The sequence below is a fragment of the Heloderma suspectum genome, chromosome 4, assembly GCF_057233095.1.
Source record: "Heloderma suspectum isolate Gila_16-S chromosome 4, 16-S_ref, whole genome shotgun sequence".
Lineage (NCBI taxonomy): Eukaryota > Metazoa > Chordata > Lepidosauria > Squamata > Helodermatidae > Heloderma > Heloderma suspectum.
The window spans coordinates 163,609,305-163,630,652 of NC_139461.1; the positions used below are offsets into that span (position 1 = coordinate 163,609,305).

At 45.8% G+C, this 21,348-nt stretch overlaps 1 protein-coding gene across 1 annotated transcript in view; it reads left to right on the forward strand.

Moving 5' to 3' along the window:
• ADCY10 (adenylate cyclase 10) overlaps positions 1-21,348 on the forward strand; it is a 170,279-nt gene that overhangs the window by 35,611 nt on the left and 113,320 nt on the right. The window contains exons 10-17 of the mRNA XM_084851606.1: positions 3,630-3,706; positions 7,049-7,238; positions 8,657-8,712; positions 10,916-11,069; positions 14,992-15,184; positions 15,546-15,632; positions 19,016-19,299; positions 21,141-21,277. Of these exons, the coding sequence (XP_084707732.1) occupies positions 3,630-3,706; positions 7,049-7,238; positions 8,657-8,712; positions 10,916-11,069; positions 14,992-15,184; positions 15,546-15,632; positions 19,016-19,299; positions 21,141-21,277 (1,178 nt within the window). The remainder of the gene's footprint in view (positions 1-3,629; positions 3,707-7,048; positions 7,239-8,656; positions 8,713-10,915; positions 11,070-14,991; positions 15,185-15,545; positions 15,633-19,015; positions 19,300-21,140; positions 21,278-21,348) is intronic.

Genomic DNA, 21,348 nt, shown 5'->3' on the forward strand with positions numbered 1-21,348 from the left:
AATGTGGCTTCACAAAAAGCTTAGGGATGACCTGAAAACAAAAAAGGACACATATAGGAAGTGGAAAGGAGGCCAAGCAACAAAGGAAGAGTACAGGCAGGTAGCACAGAATTGCAGAGATGGCATCAGGAAGGCTAAAGCTGAGAACGAGCTGAGGTTAGTGAGGGATGCTAAAAGCAACAAAAGGGCTTTCTTCAGCTACGTGCATAGTAAAAGGCAGAGAAAGGAAATGGTTGTTCAGCTATTAAATAAGGATGGCAAAACAATAACAGATGACAAAGAAAAGGCAGAGGTGCTCAATTCCTACTTTGGCTCAGTCTTCTTCCCAAAGAGAGTCTATGACCCCCTGGCAAAGGCGAAGTACAGGCTGAAGGGGCAGGATTGCAGCTTGAGATCGATAGGCATATGGTCAAGGAACACCTAATTACTTTGAATGAGTTCAAATCTCCAAATCTTCACCCTAGAGTAATAAAGGAACTGGCAGAAGAACTCTCAGAACCACTGTCTATTCTCTTTGAGAAATCATGGAGGACGGGTGAAGTGCCAGATGACTGGAGGAGGGCTAATGTTGTCCCTATCTTCAAAAAGAGTAAAAAGGAGGAACCTGGGAGCTACAGACCAGTCAGTCTGACATCAATCCCTCGGAAAACTCTGGAGCAGATGATAAAGCAATCCATCTGGAAGCACCTTGAAAACAATGCCATGATTATTCAAAGCCAACATGAATTTGTCAAAAACAAGTCCTGCCAGACAAATCTGATCTCATTTTTTGATCAAGTAACCTCCCTTGTAGACTGTGGGAATGCTGTAGACATCATATACCTCAACTTCAGCAAAGCTTTCGACAAAGTGCCCCATGATTTCCTGATGAGCAAACTAGCTTAAAGTGGGTTAGATGAAAGAACGATCCGGTGGATCCACAGTTGGCTACAGAATCAGACTCAAAGAGTGCTTATCAATGGGATCTTCTCCAACTGGGGAGAGGTAACGAGTGGGGTACCGCAGGGCTCAGTCCTGGGCCCAGTGCTCTTCAACATTTTTATGAATGACTTGGAGGAGGAGGTGCAGGGAATGCTGATCAGATTTGCAGATGACACAAAATTGGGCAGGATAGCTAATACTTTGGAAGACAGAAACAAAATTCAAAGTGACCTGGATAGACTGGAGCGCTGGGCAGAAAACAACAGAATGACATTTAATAGGGATCAATGCCAACTTCTGCACCTAGGAAAAAGAAACCAAATGCACACTTACAAGATGGGGGATACGTGGCTCAACAACATTACAAGCGAGAAGGATCTTGGAATTGTTGTCGATCACAAGCTGAATATGAGCCAACAATGTGATGTGGCTGCAAAAAAGGCAAATTCCATTTTGGGCTGCATTAATAGAAGCAAAGCTTCCAAATCCCGGGAAGTCCTAGTTCCCCTCTACTCAGCACTGGTTAGGCCTCATCTAGAGTACTGTGTCCAGTTCTGGGCACCACACTTTAAGAAGAATGCAGACAAACTGGAGAGGGTTCAGAGGGCAAGAAAGATGATCAGGGGACTGGAAACAAAGCCCTATGAAGAGAGACTGAAAGAACTGGGCATGTTTAGCCTTGAGAAGAGAAGACTGAGGGGAGATATGATAGCACTCTTCAAGTACTTGAAAGGTTGTCACAGAGAAGAAGGCCAGGATCTCTTCTCGATCATCCCAGAGTGCAGGACACGGAATAATGGGCTCAAGTTACAGGAAGCCAGATTCTGGCTGAACATCAGGAAAAACTTCCTGACCGTTAGAGCAATACGGCAATGGAACCAATTACCTGGGGAGGTGGTGGGCTCTCCCACACTGGAGGCGTTCAAGACGAGGCTGGACAGCCATCTGTCAGGGATGCTCTGACTTGGATTCCTGCATTGAGCAGGGGGTTGGACTCGATGGCCTTGTAGGCCCCTTCCAACCGTACTATTCTATGATTCTATGATTCCATTTATTATATTTCTATACCGCCCCATAGCCGAAGCTCTCTGGGCAGTCCATAAATGTAGCCAAAATGTTTTAATGACCAAAGTATCTTGCTCATTCTCTCTGTATGGAAGATATATTGCACTGTTTGCATAGCTAAATAGGTTTTGGTTCCCTACCTGCGACTCCTTCAGTGGGTTCAGGCTGTGAGCAATGTAGCCAAAATTGCATCACCCAGGCACAAAAGGGAGGTACAAGCAGGCTTATCTGGAGGAACCCTGCAGAAGGGACCCTTCTGAGGTTTGCAGAAGTATAGAAAATATTTAGGAAGAAAAAAATTTAACTGGGGGGCACCCCCACCCCAACAGCTCAATGAGGGCTGTACATGCTCAGTGGCCATGGGATGCTGACTGACTGTTTGTGGGGAGCAGAAAATGGGGGGGGGGTAGAATGGAGTGGCTACAATCCTAAACAGGGAGCATTCCATAATGCCACTTGTATAGGTAGGATGGATGACAGCACTTAAGAGGTGCTTCCCAAGGAAGCCCAGCTGAGCTGTAGCCCCAGGGGGCCTGTCCCTTTCAGGGATATTCCAGCCCCTCCCTGAATCTTCAGCTTTCGTTTTAAAATGTAAGCCTCTAGCTCCTTTACTTACGGAGATATGTAAGGAGTCATTATTGCATTCAATTATGATTGAATTAATAATATGGCTTAGCTAGAGTTTTAACCTAGCTCTCTATCAACATTCAGCCATGTTTGTATAGCCTTTTTGGAGTGTAGTGAGAAGATGGGCACCTCAGAACAGCCTTTTATTTAAGGTTGTACAAATACAATCATGATACCAGCATTTTGCCCTCTCTGCCTGAAAAGATTTGTGCAAAATCAGGACGGTGTATACACTGTACTAAATATAATATAATTCTACACCAAGATAACTCAAATTTGGAGCAAAAACAAATAGAAAACACTGACATTCTCTTTTATAGTTATGTAAATTAAGCAAATTTGCACAGATTTCCTCAGGTTGCACAATTCAATCCTGCTTTGGTAGTCGTGGAAAGGGGCACTAGGCTAGGAGCTCTGTAGTACTGGAAATACTGACAAGCCCCTCTGGCTTCAGAGATTTCATCAGGCATTGTCCACATGCTGTCAAACGTATCTTCATAGCTCTAACACCTAAAAACTTTCTAAGAAAGAAAGAAAACTGGGACCCACAGAATGCTGAATTGAATGAGACAGTAGCAGACATAGGGAGCATCAGGGCCTGCTCCAGCTGGACTGTCCCTGTTCTCACAGGGCTGACGTCAGTGGCCCTGTGGGAAAGGAGATGGAGCGAGGGAGCATAAAGCACAGAAAGGGCAGGGCCTTGTTCCAGTTGACCCCCCACACACACACACACACTGAGATGACAGGGGAAGCAGGGTCATTCCACCTGCCCTGCAGGAAGGCTACTTAATGTTTTCCTCTCCCTTCCCCCCCCTTTCTTTGTGTGTCATCATGCCTTTCTTAGATTGTAAGTCTGTGACTTGTATGGAATGAATGCACACAGCCTGTTTAGAGTTGTGTTCTTTAGGCTGCTGGATAGAAAGTCTGTACTGAGTGTTACTCCAAGGGCGATAGGAAGATTGGGAGCTCTCCTTTGGCCTCTACTGACCTGGAGTTCTCCTTTCTGTGTGTTCTAGGGTTGTCTCCGTTGGGGTCACCAGTGGCCCAGTGTTCTGTGGAGTAGTTGGTCATCGTGTGAGGCATGAATACACAGGTACAGGTATCACAGGTCTCTTGTATCTTCCCTATGTCCAAGCCCAGTTTTAGACATCTCGGTGCAACAGAGATCAGCTCCCACCTCAATGCTGCATGCCCTAGCAGGCATTGTTTTCCCAATCAGCACTTGCATTTTGGCAGACTCCTAGCACAGCCTGCTCCAGCTAGAGGCTTTGCCTTCCTTACCTGTGCTAATGTTGCATCTCTCAGTGGGCTCTGTTCTCAGTCTTGATGGGTTGCTTCTAAGACTCTTACACCCTGACATGGACCCAGAACATAAGAAGAGCCCTGCTACATCAGACCATGGGTCCATCTAGCCCAGTATTCTGTTCATACAGTAGCCAACCAGCTGCCCACAGGAAACCCACAAGCAGGACATGAGTGTAATAGCATTCTCCCACTCATGTTCCCAGTAGTGTAGTGGCAAATTCAGAAGTGCGGGGTCCCTTCGCGACAGTCACAGCCACGCCCCCTCACAGCCACGCCCCTTCTAAGATTGTACAACCTTGTAAGATACACAGCCTTCAACTGGGATCCAAAAACAGTGCAGCTGAGAGTAAGGCAGGGGTATTTCAATTGGATGTCTGAGAAAAAATGCAGGGGTTTTACTCTTTTTCACTCACCCTCTCACTCACTCAAACACAAACATTTTAGGTTTTCAAAATATGATACTCTATGGAAGCTTCACCCTCTCAACTTCGCCCTCATGGACAGATCCCTTCTCATTTACACAGCCCCCTTGCGCACTCCCTTAGTGCCCCAACATTACCCATTAGCCTTCCCTAAGTGCCTTCATTATATCTCTCCCATCCTGCAACAGAAACGTCCACACACCCAGCTGGACTCACACACACACACACACACACACACACACACCTTCTTTCTCCCCTCCCAGCAACTGATTTTTTTCTGTTTCCCTTCCCTCCACTGGGGTTTGTTTGCCCAGGTACATGCCAACCTTGTACCAAAAATGGTAGCTGACAGAGCAGGTTGCATTTGGCAATTCCGTTTACTGTAGAAATTAATGTTCAAGAATTAACAGTGCAATCCAATGGGTCTTTATTTGGAATTAAATTTACAGAGATCTTGGAAAGGCAGCTAAGGCTGCAGTCCTATGCACACTTACCTGGGAGAAAGCCCAATTCACAATTGAACATAGTAGGACTGACTTCTGAGTAAATATGCATAGGATTGTGTGATGAATCCCCAAAACTGGCAGAAACCAGCCACCTGCCCTGCCCTGCCCTGCCCTGTAAGTAAATAATGGTGGCAGCAGCATACCCGCCTCCCACTCTCCTGCTGCTGCTGTGGCCAGCAGCAGGAGCAGCCCTGGACGGGTGGCCGGTGTTGCAGAAGACAAGGACAGCGCACAGGCAGAGACACAGAGCAGGGACAGGCGGAGAAGCCAAGAGCTGAGGAGGAGAAGGGGAGGCGAGCGGAAGCTGCAAAGCTCCCTCAGCCTCCCTCTCGTCACTCGCCCCCTCAGTCTGGCCAGCTCTGCCTAGACGAGAGGCAGCCAAGAGGCAGCTGCCCCCACTCCCTCTGTTCCCTCCTCCTTCCCTAGCATACTGTGACCCAGCTGGGGGCTGGCTTCAGAAAAAGTGCCGGAGCGAAGCCTCGGTGTGACCTGCCACCACTACACCGCTGCATGTTCCCCAGCAACTGGGGAAATTATTCAAACTAATTTGTGAAAGTAGCTTATATTTAAAACCAACAGGACACAGTAAAAACTGTAGAATCAACCATAAAAGCTTTCTGATGCTTTCAAACACCATCTAAAAAAGAAAGGGAGCTCGCTGAGCAGCAGCAGCATTGGTGCTGGTCCAGAGAAGCTGCAAGCTCTGGCACCTGCTGCTGACATCATGCATGAGCACCATGTGTCCATGGGTTGACCTGGAAGCCAACAGTATGTGATAAGCTACTAGCTAGGAGCTATGGCGTTATTTTAGAGTGAGAGAGGAGAAGAGGGCAAGAAACAGGAGGAGGAAGTGACAGGGGCAAGAGGAGAAGAGTATGAGTGAGATGGAAACAAGCAGAGGCAAGGCTAAGGCAAGGAGGCAGAGATGAAAAGAACAAAGGAGAGGGGGGAGGGAAGGAAGGAAGGAAGGACAGCAATGTCAAGGGAAAGGCAGTAGGAGAGCAAGTAAAGGCCAGGGAGAGAACAGGAAGATAAAGCAAGAGCAGGGAGCCCTAGGGTTCCTTCACCCTGAGCTTTTATCCTGGGATTGAGATTGCTCTTTCATGGAAATTTGCGGGCTGTTTACATAACACCATGACCCTCCAAGGCATCTCCTGCACTAAATGCCCTTTGTCCCGTTTTTAAATAGATTGCAAGATAATGAGCTATCAAATTACCCCGTTGTGTTCCCTTGAGTTTCCTCTGTGAAAAGAGGAAAAGCAGCAACAAGAGGAGCGAGATCAATGAAAGATAGTGGAAGACTCAGATACGGAGAAGGAGGGGAAGGGGGTGGGGGAAAAGGAAGCACGTGAAAAAGGGAGTCGTTGTGGTCCTGCATTTAAAATGGAAGCAGAAAGCCCCATTTTAAATGCAGGATTTTAGGCTGGTGTAGAGATGCCCCCAGTCAGCGGGGAAGAGGGACTGGAGAGACAAAAGAGTCTGAGTAGAAAAGGAGGCTGCCAGAGGTGTTCAGGCAGGGTCAGCCAGGCTTTGGGGGGTGCTACCACCCCAAGGCTTCCCATCATGGTGCCTGTCTGAGCAAGTTGGGAGGCACCGGCATAGGCTGCTGCTCTGCCCCTTTGACCTCTTCCCTGGCAGAGTTGGGGTAGTGGCTGCATCAGGTAGATCCAGAACATCACTGGAGGAATTCACCCAAAGAACTATGGGGAAGAGGCCCCTGAGAATGACCCAGTACATCAGCCAGACCTCATTTTTGGATTCCCCTGCCATTCCTGCTTCTGCATGGCTTGTTGGACTTCACCAAGGCTCCCTCCCATAGAGCACCCTCTGCCATGCCTTGCTGGGACTACATTTCCCTAGTGCTGCGAACTGAGGGAAATAAAGAATCCAGATTCCCTTCTCCTGTTCTTGGGGAATCACAATCCCACTTCTCTAGGAGTCTCCAGGAGAGTTGGGCGGCAGGACTTTGCCCATTGCTGTTCCTGCATGCAGAAGTTCACGTGCTGTAGGACATTTTCTGTCTACTGCTCTAACAAAAGTGTTGCCCCTTACCAAAAGCCACCCTGGGCAGGTGCTCAGAGTGGCCCAGTCATACATGTGGTCCTCTTTGCATATGTTAGTGACCAATTGGAGGAAGAAAGTGTGTGTCATTGAGAGGATGGGTTTCAATTAATCTTCTCTCTCTCTCTTCCCATGACGCAGTCATTGGCCGGAAAGTGAACCTTGCTGCCCGGATGATGATGTATTATCCAGGGTTAGTGACCTGTGATGCTGTCACCTGTGGCAAATCCAAGCTGCCACACTATTTCTTTGAAGAGCTCCCATTAACAGAGATGAAAGGTGTTGTGAACCCTGGGACAGTCTATCAATTTCTTGGTATCTCTGAGAAAACGTAAGTGCTACCTTCACCCATAGCTGGGCAAGGAAAGGGATTTGTCAGGAAGGGTGCTCCTCTGGATAACTGAAGCCCTGGTGCGGGGCATTCTTGAATGCAGAATGGGTGCAGGGAACTCTGTGCCCAGTAGACTTCAAATCTCCTGCTCATTGCTTCCAATTATCAGCAGAAGGGGAAAACGGATTCTTGTTCTGCAAAGAACCATTCCATTGAGTAGCGCTTCTCATATTCTTGCTAAAAGAACAGACTGAACGCTTTACCCCTTTCTTGCTCTGCTTCAGTAGCTCCAATGACTATGTGAGTTTTCATTGTTTCTCCTCTCAGTCACAGCAAACCTAAGCCCAAGTCCAGCTGGTTCTGAATTAGACACCAGGGATAAGATAGAACAGCAATACATTTTAATGATGAAGCAAATTATATATCTTTTTTTCCTTGTAACATAGCACCTCAATTCTGTGACAATTGGTTTGGCAGACAATGGTGGTCTTTAGACATGACTGGAAAATCCACAACATTTTTTAACTAATACCAAGCAAAAGGCAAATGCCATCTTCCTGCCTGTTTCCGTCAAGAATTCCAAAAAGCTAAGCTGTATTCCACTCACAAGTTGTCCTTCAAATGTCCACTGAATCCTAGCAGTACTTATGTGGCTCACTTGAGTAAAAGTTGTTCATAGAAGTTCCATTTCCTCCAGGTTCCCCATAGCATTCAGCTGTCTGGTGAAAGGCAGGCCGCCCAAGCCACCGGTGACAGACAGAACAGCTAAGCCAGTGGCAGCCAGAGTGGGCATGATTTCTCTCCTTTGCCATGGCCTACTGTGAAAGCAGAGCACATCAACTAATGGACAGAGCTGTCAAGCCTAAGAATTCTTCTGAGGATAAGGAGAGGAAATACAGCTCAATATAACAATGAAGTGATGGCAAATATGTTGATATTAACAATATCTGTAGAGCCTATTACCCTCCTCTCTCCGCCTGCTTCACACAATCCCTTTCCTTGCTTTAGTGACTGTGGGATATGCTCCTATTATTCCTAGCATTAAATGTGGGAGCTATTTTCCCCTGAGGTCTTTACACCTCCAGATCTTATGAAAATATGCTTAAGTATCTCAGCTTCCTAAAAATTACATTTCTCTGAATTTGGAGAAAAGCTAATAGTAACATCAGTTCTAACAAGCCACACTCATTCAGTTGTTTTTCTCCCCAGGGAAGAATTCTATTCTGTCTGGATATTTGAGCATCCTCAAATGGCACTTAGAGCAGTCTATTTTCCCTTGCTCTATCATTGCCTATATAAAGAAGGAGTCATGGCACCTGGCTCACCTTATTGTACACATCTGTGAATAGCCTATTTGACTTGAAGAATGTAATGTTCAACTCAGGTTTCCTTTTCTTGTCGTCCCCCCCATTTTTTAGAATGATTTACAAAGCATATTTGACCAGGGAAAGATCTGAATATTACCCTTTACTAGGTAGGTGACTTGATTCCAAGTATCCTGTGACAGTCAATTATTAGGGCAAGGGAGAGTGCTATAGGTTTGTGAGAGATATTACTGGGGGTTATTTATTATTAGTTTGTTGTCTTTCTCTCATACTTGTCCATATGGTAGTTTCCTCGACAGCTGCACTGGGAGTATGGATGGGTACTGCAGGATAGGTAGTCCCAACTAATATAGAGCACTTGTGCCACCTGCATAGGTGGCACAATTTTAGATTGTGCCACCTATGCAGATCCTGTTAGTATTCAACTGTTACTCAGAGCGCAATCCTATAGATGTCTACACAAAAGTAAGCTCTGTTGATTTAAATAGGGATAGGATTTCAGCCAAGCAATTGCACAGTTGTTGCCAAATAAATGCACATCTGCATTCAGCTGGCAGTGGAATTAGTAGTATTCAAAGGGGAACTTCTGCAGAGTTCAGGAAGAGGCCACAGTTCAGTGGCACATCAGTGCTTTCCATATAAAATATCTAGTGCAGCTCCAGCATCTCCAGTTCAGGAGCATTTGGCAGGCACCATTTCTTAAATAATTCCCACAGCCCCTCTCATTTTGGTAGTAGAAAGATCATCACACAGTGCTTTCAGACAGATGGCTCCTAGAGCTACTGGTCAGAAGACATTGTGCAACTATTCTGTCTTTTCCTTCTTAACAGATTTTTGTGGGGGGAAAAAAGATAGAAGCAGCAAGGAAACATGCGTGCGGGGAAACAATGTTGTAGAGTCCCATAAAATACTTAAACTATGGTTTGATTGTGCCCTTCCTGTATAATGCTCTTTGGCAGCTTTTGATAGTAGGGGTGTGTTTCCACCAGTGATTTACTCCAGCCTGGCCGCTTGTTGAGGTCACGCAGTTTACATGATGCCATCCAGCAGATGTCCAGAGTTTATTGCAGAAAAACTGGTTCTTCTGGTTATAGACTGACTTTTCCTCTTTACTTCAGCTTGGTTACGGTCCTGTTGGGGTGTGTTCCATCACCTGCACTTGCATCGGTATCATAGTCCTGCCCATGGGGGTGTGTAGCCCTGCCCACATGGGGGTGTCGCTCACCTGTCCATGACCTCACTGACCCAACCCTTTCCCTCTTTCTGGAAGTTTCAACACTGTTTTGGAGCAGGATGCTGAGGGACCAACTTTTTTAAAAAACATTGAAAATAAGCATTAGATCACTGGTGTGTATAAGCATGCTATCATGGGCCAGCAAGTGCTCCCACTACAGCCTGAAAATAAGTTTTATATCAGGTCACTTCCCCAGAACTACACATGGGGAGGATCCGTGGCTAATATTCCTTTGTGTCCTTCAGTCCCCTTTTGCAGGCTTCATAATTCATATTACATGCTAAGCTTTCATATTACATGCTAAGGCGCTATCTCATTATAACACCATTGCACAGGTCTTCCATCAATATGCATACCCTCTATGTCTTGCTATCAATCTATCATGAAATAGCACTAACATGCATTTGCACTATCGTGAAATAGCACTATCACGCAATAGCGCGTTAGTTCAGGGCCCCTACTGATTCCTGTTGTAGTCAATGAGGCTTGTTCCCCAAAATGCACTATCACGCATTTGTATTATTGCACGATAGTGCCTTTATTCAGAGGTGCCTGCTAATGCAGTAGCCTGCTATTTAGAGGGAAAATAAAAAAAATGGGCAGAATGGGGCATTGGTCTGGGAAGTCTACTCAGAAGTAACTCCTGTTGTGTTCAATGAGGTTCCCAAGATTCAGATTGCCATTAAAGGAAGTAGAGCCTGGAGTGGGGAGCCTCTCCTGTTGGTTGAGCAGCCCCTGCCAGTCTGATAAAGTTCACTTCCAGTCTCCCCACCCCACCCAGAAGTATGTTTCTGTTAGGGACTTAATAATGGTGCGGTGCAGTCCTTCGTGGAGCCTTATGCAGAGCTACACCAATTCCATGAAAACTCCAATATTCCTTCGCTTGCTTCACCCTTCTGTTGTCGTGGAAACACGGCCTAGGACTGAGCTGAATGTTCTCTGGCAAAACAGTTTCAGCACAAAAAAGGAGTTGTTGGCGGCTGGGGATGGGGGTGTTTGCTGAAAACTTTCCCCAAAGACCCCTATTCTTTATTCAAATATGAATATCTGTTTTAGCTGTACTTTGCTTCATTTTGCTCTTTTAAAGACATTTCACCTGCTTGATTGTTTCCTCCCAGGTCGCACGAAAGAGACTGACATCTTTGAAAGCTTACTGAATGATTTTAAACGTTCCAAGATAAGCCATGTCATAATGTATGAAGGTCTTATGGGATATGGAAAAAGCCAGCTAATGGCTGAAATTGCCTTCTTAGGGCAGGCTACTGGCCAAAAGTTAGTGCTTTTAACTTCTGTTTGTTGCATATTCCCAACTACGTTGAAAGCTCACTGCTGTCCAGCCCTTTTAATATTTCCTGTGCTGACTCAGTTAGTAAAACTTCCATATCACAATTGTAAGAATAATATTTTCCAGACTGTACCTTTCTGGTGGGTATCAACTGCTTGATTTTTTTTCTTCCACAACTTCAACTGCCAGGCAGATAGTAATTATACTCTAGAAGCATAATAGAAGAGGCTGAGTCAGGTGTTTATAAAACATATAATTATTTAAAAGATGAATAATTAATATTGTCTTATTCTTGAATAAATAATATCCAGTATTAACCACTGATCAGAATTGCTTGTTAGACCAATAAAGGACTTAACAAACAGAACTTTTACTTTTTCCCTCTTCCCTCTTAAGCCTCAGAACATTTCCTACCTCCTCCAACCACCTCAGAGTCTTTGCCCTGCTTTTGGGAAGGCTGAAGGCTCTTACCAAACCCTGGTTCAAATCCTAGTTCCCAGATTGGGGTACAGAGGTGGTTGCTACTTACATTGGCTACATAATCCCAACCCAAACATTTGAGTCTAGAGATTGCATATGCATCAAGCACACATCTTTTAATAGACTTATCTATGAACTTTGAAAGAAAATGGCTTCTGTAAGGTTGTTGGAGTCACTCCAAGCTGGGACTCTCACAATTGGTTATATTGACCATTTCCAAATGAAGGAAAATATGAAGGAAAAATGTCCACAAAATGGAAAGGAAAGTGTGCACACGATGAGGTGGTTGGGTGGGAAATCAGCCTCCTCCTGGGCCTCTTCAGGTGTAACTGAAGGATTCTTCAGGTGACCTTTTTGTGTATGCAATAAATGTGCATTTGTTACCCATTTGTTGCAGGAGATCCAGGCATCTTTTCTTTAGTAGCACTTCAGCTGCAGATAGTGATGGGGAGCTCCTTGCAGTTCAGTTTAGAATGGGCTCATTGTTTGATTTGGATTGGGCTTAAATTGACTCATTTAAGTTTGCTCTCATTCTAAGCTTAGATGCCATTTGTCAAGGGCTCCTTGGAGGCCTCTCTCAGTCTAATCCAGTAGCCAAGTCCAGACACAAACAAAGGGATTCCTTTCAAAGCTTTATTTTCTTTTACAACTTAACAACTCTACTGTTTGCAACTAGATCTGAGCAGCACAGTACCTACGCCCTAAGTTGGAACAGTTGGTCCCCGTTTGAAAGGGAATCACTGGCAGACCCCTGAACTTAAGGACTAGGGAGAGTCCCTCCCCTTTTCCCTTGGATCCTCTGGGCGCAGCCGTTGTTTGCGCGCCAACCGAGCACTACGCCTCCTTTCCGCACCCTCCATTTGGTGCCGCTCTATGCCTCGGCGTCGCGCATCCATCAAGTCTGCTTCCTGCGCTCTGTCACTCCCAGGACTGCTATCTAAGCTAGGAATGCTGGTGGGAGGAATCTCCGTCAGCTGTTGGCCCTGGGAAAGAGGAGCGCGCTCCTCTGCCAGGAGCGACTCCTCTTCCTCAGAATCAGAACTACTCTGGGATTCTATGGGCTCGGTGTCCACCCTGACACCATTGTATTCTTTATGGTGTCACTCTGCAAGTAGAGAGGGGCTTAGAGATCTCGCTCCGCACAGTCCTCCACAAGTACACTAGTGCAACAGGACTTTGTCCCTCTCTTCTCCATCCTGCTGCCCTTCATACCACCTGAAAATCTGCTCCAGAGGGTTTCCCAGCCCTCTGGAGCAGATTTTGAAGGTGCATCATGGGGGCAGGGTGGGTGAATGGGGATCAGCCTCCTCCAGGTTGCATTGATGGAAGAAGATTTGTAAGCGGAATGACACCACTGGATTCAACCCTTGCTTAAGTTAGACTACTACAGGGTTGGCAGGGAGCCCCCCAGCTAAAGGCTTGCAAGCCCACAGCTGCTGCTGTACAGACTGGGGATATGTAAAGCCCAATGTTTCCCAGCTCAGTCTGTTGAGCCAACAAACATTTGGAGTGATACATGCCAGGGAGCCCAATGGCAATTGCTCACCAGAGTGTCCATTGCTGCTGGGACACCTAGGAAACTGTTTTTCTAAAGATTTGGACTACATATCTCAGGCTACCCAGCAGCAAATGAGGAGCATCCAGGCCTGGCCTGCTGAATGCACATATACAGAATCTATTTCCAAATGAGTGTTTCTGGATGCTAGTTTACCATTTTAAGAGTTTGTAAGGGAATAGTACTTGCCTTGTAAATCAACTGAGTATTATGAGCCAGCAAAATTCATTTACAAAGCAGTTTATTACAAACTTTGGTAACATCATTAATTGCAAGGACAGCACATTTCCCCAGCTGGAGAAAATGTTAGCCCATCCAGTGTGACTGACAGCAATTTGTGGAATATAGTTGCACGAGTATCACAGAAACCTGAACAGTCCTGAGACCTCACTAGTGCCAAGCAACACAACTTCCACTTCTCTGTGCATTGTTTTGTCAACTTTTAAAACATTACTAACTTCCTTAGGACACAATCCTAACTAGATAGGCAGCCCCCTCTGAAGACCGCCTATCCTAAGCAAGGCAGGAGAGGCACGGGGGGATCGTTCCCTCCACGCCTCTCCTGCCTTGCATTTTTCACTAGACAGCCATTTTTGGCTGTCTAGCAGCAGGGACAGGGGAGGCTGGAAGAGGAAGCCGCTGTACGACACATGGAGTGTGTCGTACGCACAGCTCTGCTCTCCCCACCCTGGAACACCCCCCTGGAACGCCCCTTTTCAGTTGCTGTGCGCTCGTCTTCCGAGCATGGAGGATGGGGTTTCTTCACGCTGCCTTGAAGGCAGCATGGACGAATAGGGAGGTCAGATTCCTGGGAGACCTCGGAGTGTGGGCTCTGAGGTTGGTTCCCAGAAAACAGCATATTCTATGGCCCTCTAGACATTGCTAGCTTAGAGATTGAGTGCTACCCCAGTATGCCACAGTGTAGGAGCATCCTCTTCCCTAGGCCTGTTGAGGACCAGCAGTTTCCTTCCCCTACAGCAATACCCAGACACTTCACTGATCTTTTTGCTTTACTGTCTTGGTTTTGTGTGTGTTTATTTAGTTCCCTGAAGCATGGGCTACTCTCTCTCTCTCCCTCTCTCTCTCTTTCCAACATTAGGACATACATCTCTGGATGTTTTAAAACCAGAAAATAGAAACATGCTGTATCTGCCTGGAGACTACTCCTTTCAGTTAAATGGAGACAGAGGGCCCATCTACACTGGAGATTCACACCAGTGCAACTGTGGCTTACAGTCCATGTCACATGATGTCGTTGTCACTCTGCAGCTGAAAAACTGCATTTTTCCCAAAGGCATTTCGTGCGGCCTTTTTGCTTTAATCTGCCTTCCATGCAGTTCTAGTGGAGTGTTCCCCATATCTCTGAATTAAATACGGCTTACTACCTCTGGTTGGGGGGGGGGGTTGATGTTTCACAGCAAGGAAGATTGGGGCAGGTAGCAAGCTGCTAATCGCAGAGAAAGAGGTATTCGCTAAATCTGTCTAATTAGATGTAAGGAGCAGAGAGGGGTAGGAAGCTATTCTCCCAAGCTTGAAAAGATCAGAGGGGAGGAAGGAAAGTTGCACTCATAAACACTTCTCCAGTCATGTGCAGGACCTTGTTTTGCTCCAGTGGTAAGCTTGGAGTTATTGCCTTTTCATGTGAGAGAACTACTTGAAATAAGTGTTGAGTACACTGGGAGATCTCATGTAGTAGTTTTCATGTTTGCTCTGAACTATCTCTTTTGAATCTGGAGTATCTCCCCCTGGCATCAATATGCTGGAATAAGGGATGATTTATGATCCTTACCTTGCCTTATCTAAGCAAACTGATAGGATGATCTGACGTCATTGCTTCCTAACGAAGATGTTCACTTGTCCTTGCAATCGAGCAGGGTTGTGGCAATGGAGCTCACAAAGATAAACGTGTGGCAGAACTTCTTTACTATCCGGACCCTCATGGCCATGTTCCTGGGGATCGATACCTGCAAAACCTATGATGCGAGGCAGTACATTCTTCTGAACAAACTTCGTGGAGTAATAGAAGATCAGTTTTTTTGCCTTCTCAACAACCTCTTTCATGTCAAGGTAAAGGTACAAGTGTGACTTGTAAATTAATTTACGGTGCTTGATGTGGATTTGCAAAAGATTCACTATTCACATGTACAAAATTGTAGGTGTGGTTGCTTGGGAAAGACAACATGGACATTATATCTATGGTATGCAAATTAAGTAAAGCTGCAGAAAATTTGCTTCCAGTATTCTACACTGAATGTCACATTATGAAGCCATTTATGATGTGAAGATACACTCTCATTATTCAGGCTGAATGAATCTGATTAATCCTTGCGCATGACCTCAAGATGGATTTTTTTCCTAAGTACTGCTGGCAAGAATATGCTAATCAAAACAGTGTTGGGTTTGTTCTTTTTTTTTTTTTTCTGGACAGTTTCCCACATCAGAAGTGGTTTCCAAATTGGACAATGACAGAAAGAATGAAGAGATGGAAAAAATTCTTGAAAAGATTCTAGAGAATGTAAGCCATGTTATTAATCAGGCATCTATGTGGCCTCCAAACTGTATAGCAGAGGTGCAGAACCAATTTCAGCCTCAGGGCTGCATTTCGTTTTGGAGAAGCTGTAGATTCTGGTGGTAGGCAGGGCTGAAGGCAACAGGGCTGGGGCCAAAACAAAAAACAAAAAAACAGCATATTTTAGGCGAAGAGGCATTTCACACTTTTAGGATGAAGTTGATGGTGGTGGAGGTGGGGAATTGCAACTAAGTAGGGAAACCACCCAAAGATCAATGCCATATAGGAATGATTAGGTTCATAGTTGCTCCTAATAAATGCCCAGAGTGGATACCTTCTCTCTCCAGGACAATATCAGAAGCTTTTGACTGCAGTTGATGTCCACATTAACTGCATGACTTTGATTCTACAGAATTGCATACAGGGCCTCTATATCTGAGTGAACCCATACATCATATCCAGTATGGCAGGTCAACTGGAGGCCTGTCAACTAGCTGGTTAACCGGGGGTCTGTGGTATGGATTCATCCTCTAGGCAATTTTTATCGGACCCCCGGCAACCTTACCAATTTTAATTAAGGGATGGAAACAGCTTTAGACATGGTTTCATTATTATGAAAAAATGTTTCCAAGTTTTACAGTGTCTTGTGCATTAGAATCATAGAATAGTAGGGTTGGAAGGGGCCTATAAGACCATCGAGTCCAACCCCCTGCTCAATGCAGGAATCTAAGTCAAAGCATCCCTGACAGATGGCTGTCGAACTTCATCTTGAATGCCTTCAATGTGGGAGAGCCCACCACCTCCCTAGGTCACTGGTTCCATTGTCATATTGCTCTAACAGGATGTTTCTCCTGATGTTCAGCCAGAAGCTTCCTGTAACTTGAGCCCATTATTCCATGCCCTGCACTCTGAGATGATCAAGAAAAGATCCTGGCCTTCCTCTCTGTGACAACCTTTCAAGTACTTGAAGAGCATTATCCTATCTCCCCCGAGTCTTCTCTTCTCGAGGCTAAACGTGCCCAGTTATTTCAGTCTCTCTTCATAGGGCTTTGTTTCCAGTCCCCTGATCATCTTTGTTGCCCTCCTCTGAACCCTCTCCAGCTTGTCTGCATCCTTCTTAAAGTGTGGTGCCCAGAACTGGACACAGTACTCCACATGAGGCCTAACCAGTGCTGAGTAGAGGGGAACTAGTTCTGCCCGGGATTTGGAAGTGATGCTTCTATTAATGCAGCCCAGAATAGCATTTGCCTTTTTTGCAGCCACATCACATTGTTAGCTCATATTCAGCTTGTGATCGACAACAATTCCAAGATCCTTCTTGCTTGTAATGTTGTTGAGCCACGTATCCCCCATCTTGTAACTGTGCATTTGGTTTCTTTTTCCTAGGTGCAGAACTTGGCATTTATCACTATGAAATGTCATGAGTCCCAGTATTGGGGAAAAGGCGGGATATAAATAAATAAATAAATAAATAATAATTCTGTTGTTTTCTGCCCAGCGCTCCAGTCTATCAAGATCACTTTGAATTTTGTTTCTGGCTTCCAAATTATTAGCTATCCTGCCCAATTTTGTGTCATCTGCAAATTTGATCAGCATTCCCTGCACTTCCTCCTCCAGTGTTGAAGAGCACTGGGCCCAGGACTGAGCCCTGCGGTACCCCACTTGTTACCTTTCCCCAATTTGGGAAGATCCCATTGATAAGCACTCTTTGAGTCCAATCCTGTAGCCAACTGTGGATCCACCTGATCGTTGTTTCATGCAGTCCACTTTTAGCTAGTTTGCTCATCAGGATATCATGGGTCACTTTGTCAAAAGATTTGCTGAAGTCGAGGTATACTGTCCACAGTATTCCCACAGTCCACAAGGAAGGTGACCTGATTAAAAAATGAGATCAGATTCGTCTGGCAGGATTTGTCCTTGACAAATCCATGTTGGCTTCAAGTAATCACTGCATTGTTTTCAAGGTGCTTACAGACTGATTGCTTTATCATCTGATAAGAGATTTGAACTAATTCAAAGTAATTAGATGTTCCTTGACCGTATGCCTATCGATCTCAAGCGGCAATCCTGCCCCTTCAGCCTGTACTTCACCTTTGCCAGGGAGCTCATAGACCCTCTTTTGGGAGAAGACTGAGCCAAAGTAGGAATTGAGCACTTCTGCCTTTTTCTTGTCATCTGTTATCATTATCATTAGCACTACTAGTAGTAGTAGTATGAAAGAGAGATATTCCAAACTGGAGTCAGGAAATTCCATTTTCTGTGTTGGAGCACATTCCAAAATAATAAGAGCATAAGAGCCCTGCTGCAACAGACCAAGGCTCCATCTAGTCCAGCATTCTGTTCACACAGTGCCCAACTAGCTGTTGACCAAGGACCCAGAAACAGGGCATGAGCGCAACAGCACCCTCCCACCCATGCTCCCCAGAAACTGGTGTACATGGGCATACTGCCTCTGATACTGGAGGTGGGATAGAGCCATCAAGACTAGTAGCCATTGATAGCCTTCTCCTCCAGGAATTTGTCTAACCCCCTTTTAAAGCCCTCAAAATTGGTAGCCATCACTACATCTTGTGGTAGAGAATTCCATAGTTTGACTATGTGTTGTGCGTGAAGAAGTCCTTCCTTTTATCTGTCCTGAATCTCCCACTAATCAGCTTCATGGGATGATCCCATTGGGTTGTAGTGTTTTGAAAGAGCGAGAACAATGTCTCCTTATCCATGTTCTCGACACCATGCATAGTGTTGTAGACCTCTATCATCTCTCCCCTTACCTGCCTGTTTTCCAAGCTAAACAATCCCCGCTGTTGTAACTTTCCTTCATAGGGGAGATGCTCCAGCCCCTTGATCATTTTACTTGCCCTTTTCTGCACTTTTTCCAGCTCTACAATATCTTTTTTTAGGTGTGGTGACCAGAACTGGACAAAGTATTCCAAGTGTGGTCGCACTATAGATTTGTATAGGGGCAGTATGATATTGGCAGTTTTATTCTCAATTCCTTTTCTAATTATGTCTAGCATGGAGTTTGCCTTTTTTACAGCAGCCATCCAGGAGGGTTGTTGACGGCTGCATGTCAGTGGTGGGCAGGGCCAAAGCCAGCAGAGGGTAAGGGCAGAGTCAAAAATGGGTGGGTTTCTCTCTCTCTCTGCCACTCCTTTTCTATCTCTTCCTCTCCCTTCCCACCCAGTAGACTGCCAGGTAAGCAACAAATCGCTCTCCTAGATGTCTGAACTGATGGTATGCAGAGGGTTTTTTATGCAGAGGGCCTCATGAAATTAGGCCAAAGGGTCACAGGTTGCCCTCCCCTGTTCTGAAAGGTATGGTGACAGAGACAAGAGCTCTGTGACCATCCTGTTCTGGAGGATTGTTGTTGATGTCATTGTTGTTTTTAGGCAGTGGAAAAGGAAGTTCTCATTTTTGTAATTGATGAAGCTCAGTTCATTGATTCAGCCTCCTGGGATTTCCTGGATAACTTGTTAAAGAAACTTGCCATCTTTGTTGTCATGTCTCTGTCTCCTGTCAACCGCAAGGGACGACTGCCTTGCTCTGCTGCAGCCCAAATAATGAGCAGTCCAAACACTACCTATGTTCAGCTACGGGAGTTAACTCCTTCAGTTATTGTCCAGAAGGCTTGCCAGGACCTTGGGGTGGTCAGTATCGCCAGGGAGCTTGAAACGTAAGTAGGAAGCGTCTGCATAGCAGATCTTTTAGTTGCTCCTGTTAAGTTGGAGGCAAAAGCAATCCAGAGCCAGTAAGAGCAGAGTCACCTTATCACTTAGACCAGCAAGCTAGTCAAACCCAGAAGCTTTTATAGGGACCGGGCAATGTGACTTAACCTCCTCTGGCTGATTGTTGAAAACAGACTGTGTTGCTGGTGTGGCTAGTCTCTCCGCAGTTCTCTCCTTTGGCCAGAGGTGGAGGGTGCAGATTCTATCCCTCCACCACAACATCATTTAGGGCACAATCCTATCCAGATAGGTGGCCGCCTATCGAATGCAGGGCAGGAGAAGCACGGAGGGGATCGTTCCCTCCGCACTTCTGCCCTGCATTAGCCATGGGAGGAGGCTGCTGTACAGCACATTGGATGTGTCGTACAGGCATTTCCGCCCTCCCCACCCTGGAATGCCCCCCTGGAATGCCCCTTTTCAGCTGCTCAGTGCTCTTCGTGCAAGTGTAGAGGATGGAGCTGTTCCGCGCTGCCTCTGAGGCAGTGTGGAAGTGGGAGGAGGATGGTTCTCCAGGAACTGACCTCGGAGCATGGGCTTTGAGGTCGGTTCCTGGAAAACAAGATATCCTATGTCCATCTAGCTGCTGTCTAGTAGTGGTCATAGGATTGCTCCCTCCGATTGCCAATTAAACACCCACTGTGAGGACTGCTGGCACCCTGCAACCACCATCAATAAGCATAAGCAGAGATGCATGCCGCTGCTGAACATAAATGACTTGGGGAGGGGAGAATTCTAGTGGGCCATCTCAATAGGGAAGGGTGTGTATGTAGCATGGAAGAGCTTGTGCCCCCTCCAGAATTGGTCTGTGGAGCTTATCCACCAATACTAAATTTCAGATGACAAGTTGCAAATCATATGCCAGCATCTAAAAGCAGGCATAGCAGCAGTTCTGACAAATGCAGGGTTGTTTTCTTGAGGTGCTGGTGTCACCTAAGGCATTTTAAAAAATCAACGAATACCAATACAAGTAGAAATATATACAAATTTCAGGACACATCGTGAGAGAAAGAGGGATAGGACCATGTAATACACATTTGAATGTATACCAATATTTGAAGAAAAGACAGCTTATTCTATTTGGATAAATTAAGCAAATTTGAAAAAAGAACAGTATGTTAAATTTGTGTTGGAGTGCTTTGTTTATAGAATCTGGAATAGTTTCATTTTCTTTTCAGACTGTCTGGCAAAGTTGGCTGAGGATTCATAAATATTGTGAGGCAGGGGTGGGGACACATTAAGCCAGTATATATGTTAACCTTGCAAAACAAAAAAACCTGCCAGTTGAAATCAAGGTCAAAAATTAGCTGGGCTTCAGTGTGAAGCAAAAGCTGTTTGCCAGCCTCATTGTTATTTAAGTCTAATAGGACAATTCATAAACAGCTGTGCTGCTTTTCTCCGCAGCATTAGGGCAGGTAGCCAAGCTTCAGCATACTCCCGGTATACCTTGCCTTTGGGAATGCCATGCACGGGCCAGCAGAAGTGCACTTTCCACTGGCACTGTGCAACTACCAAGAGCACTCTCCGCAGCTGCTGCCCAACCACTCCCTAGCTTGTGGACATCTGGCCAGGAGCAGTTGCAAATGCTCTGACCAGTCCTAAGTAGCCTTGTGCACAGCCACACGTTTCCTGGCTCCCAGGGATGCCTGGAGTTTGCTGTGAATCAGCTGCCTGCATACTGATCCTGGAAGATGGAAGGAAGCACCACTACAGTGTGGCAGTTCATGAAGTGTACCTTAAATCCTGGAACTGACTGTGATAATTTCCCCCCTCCCTTCTCTCCACCCCTCAGATTCTTAATACAGAGAAGCCATGGAAACCCGTTTTATTGTGAGGAGCTTGTCCGGAACCTCCATTTAAACAATGTCCTTCAGTTCCACCTGCTGGAGGAAGATGAAGAAAGAGAGGATGAGTGGGACAGCCTTTTCAGTAAGCTAGTGGTCATTATCTGTCTGCACAGCATAGCTTCCAACACAGCACCTTCCAGAAAATAACGAACT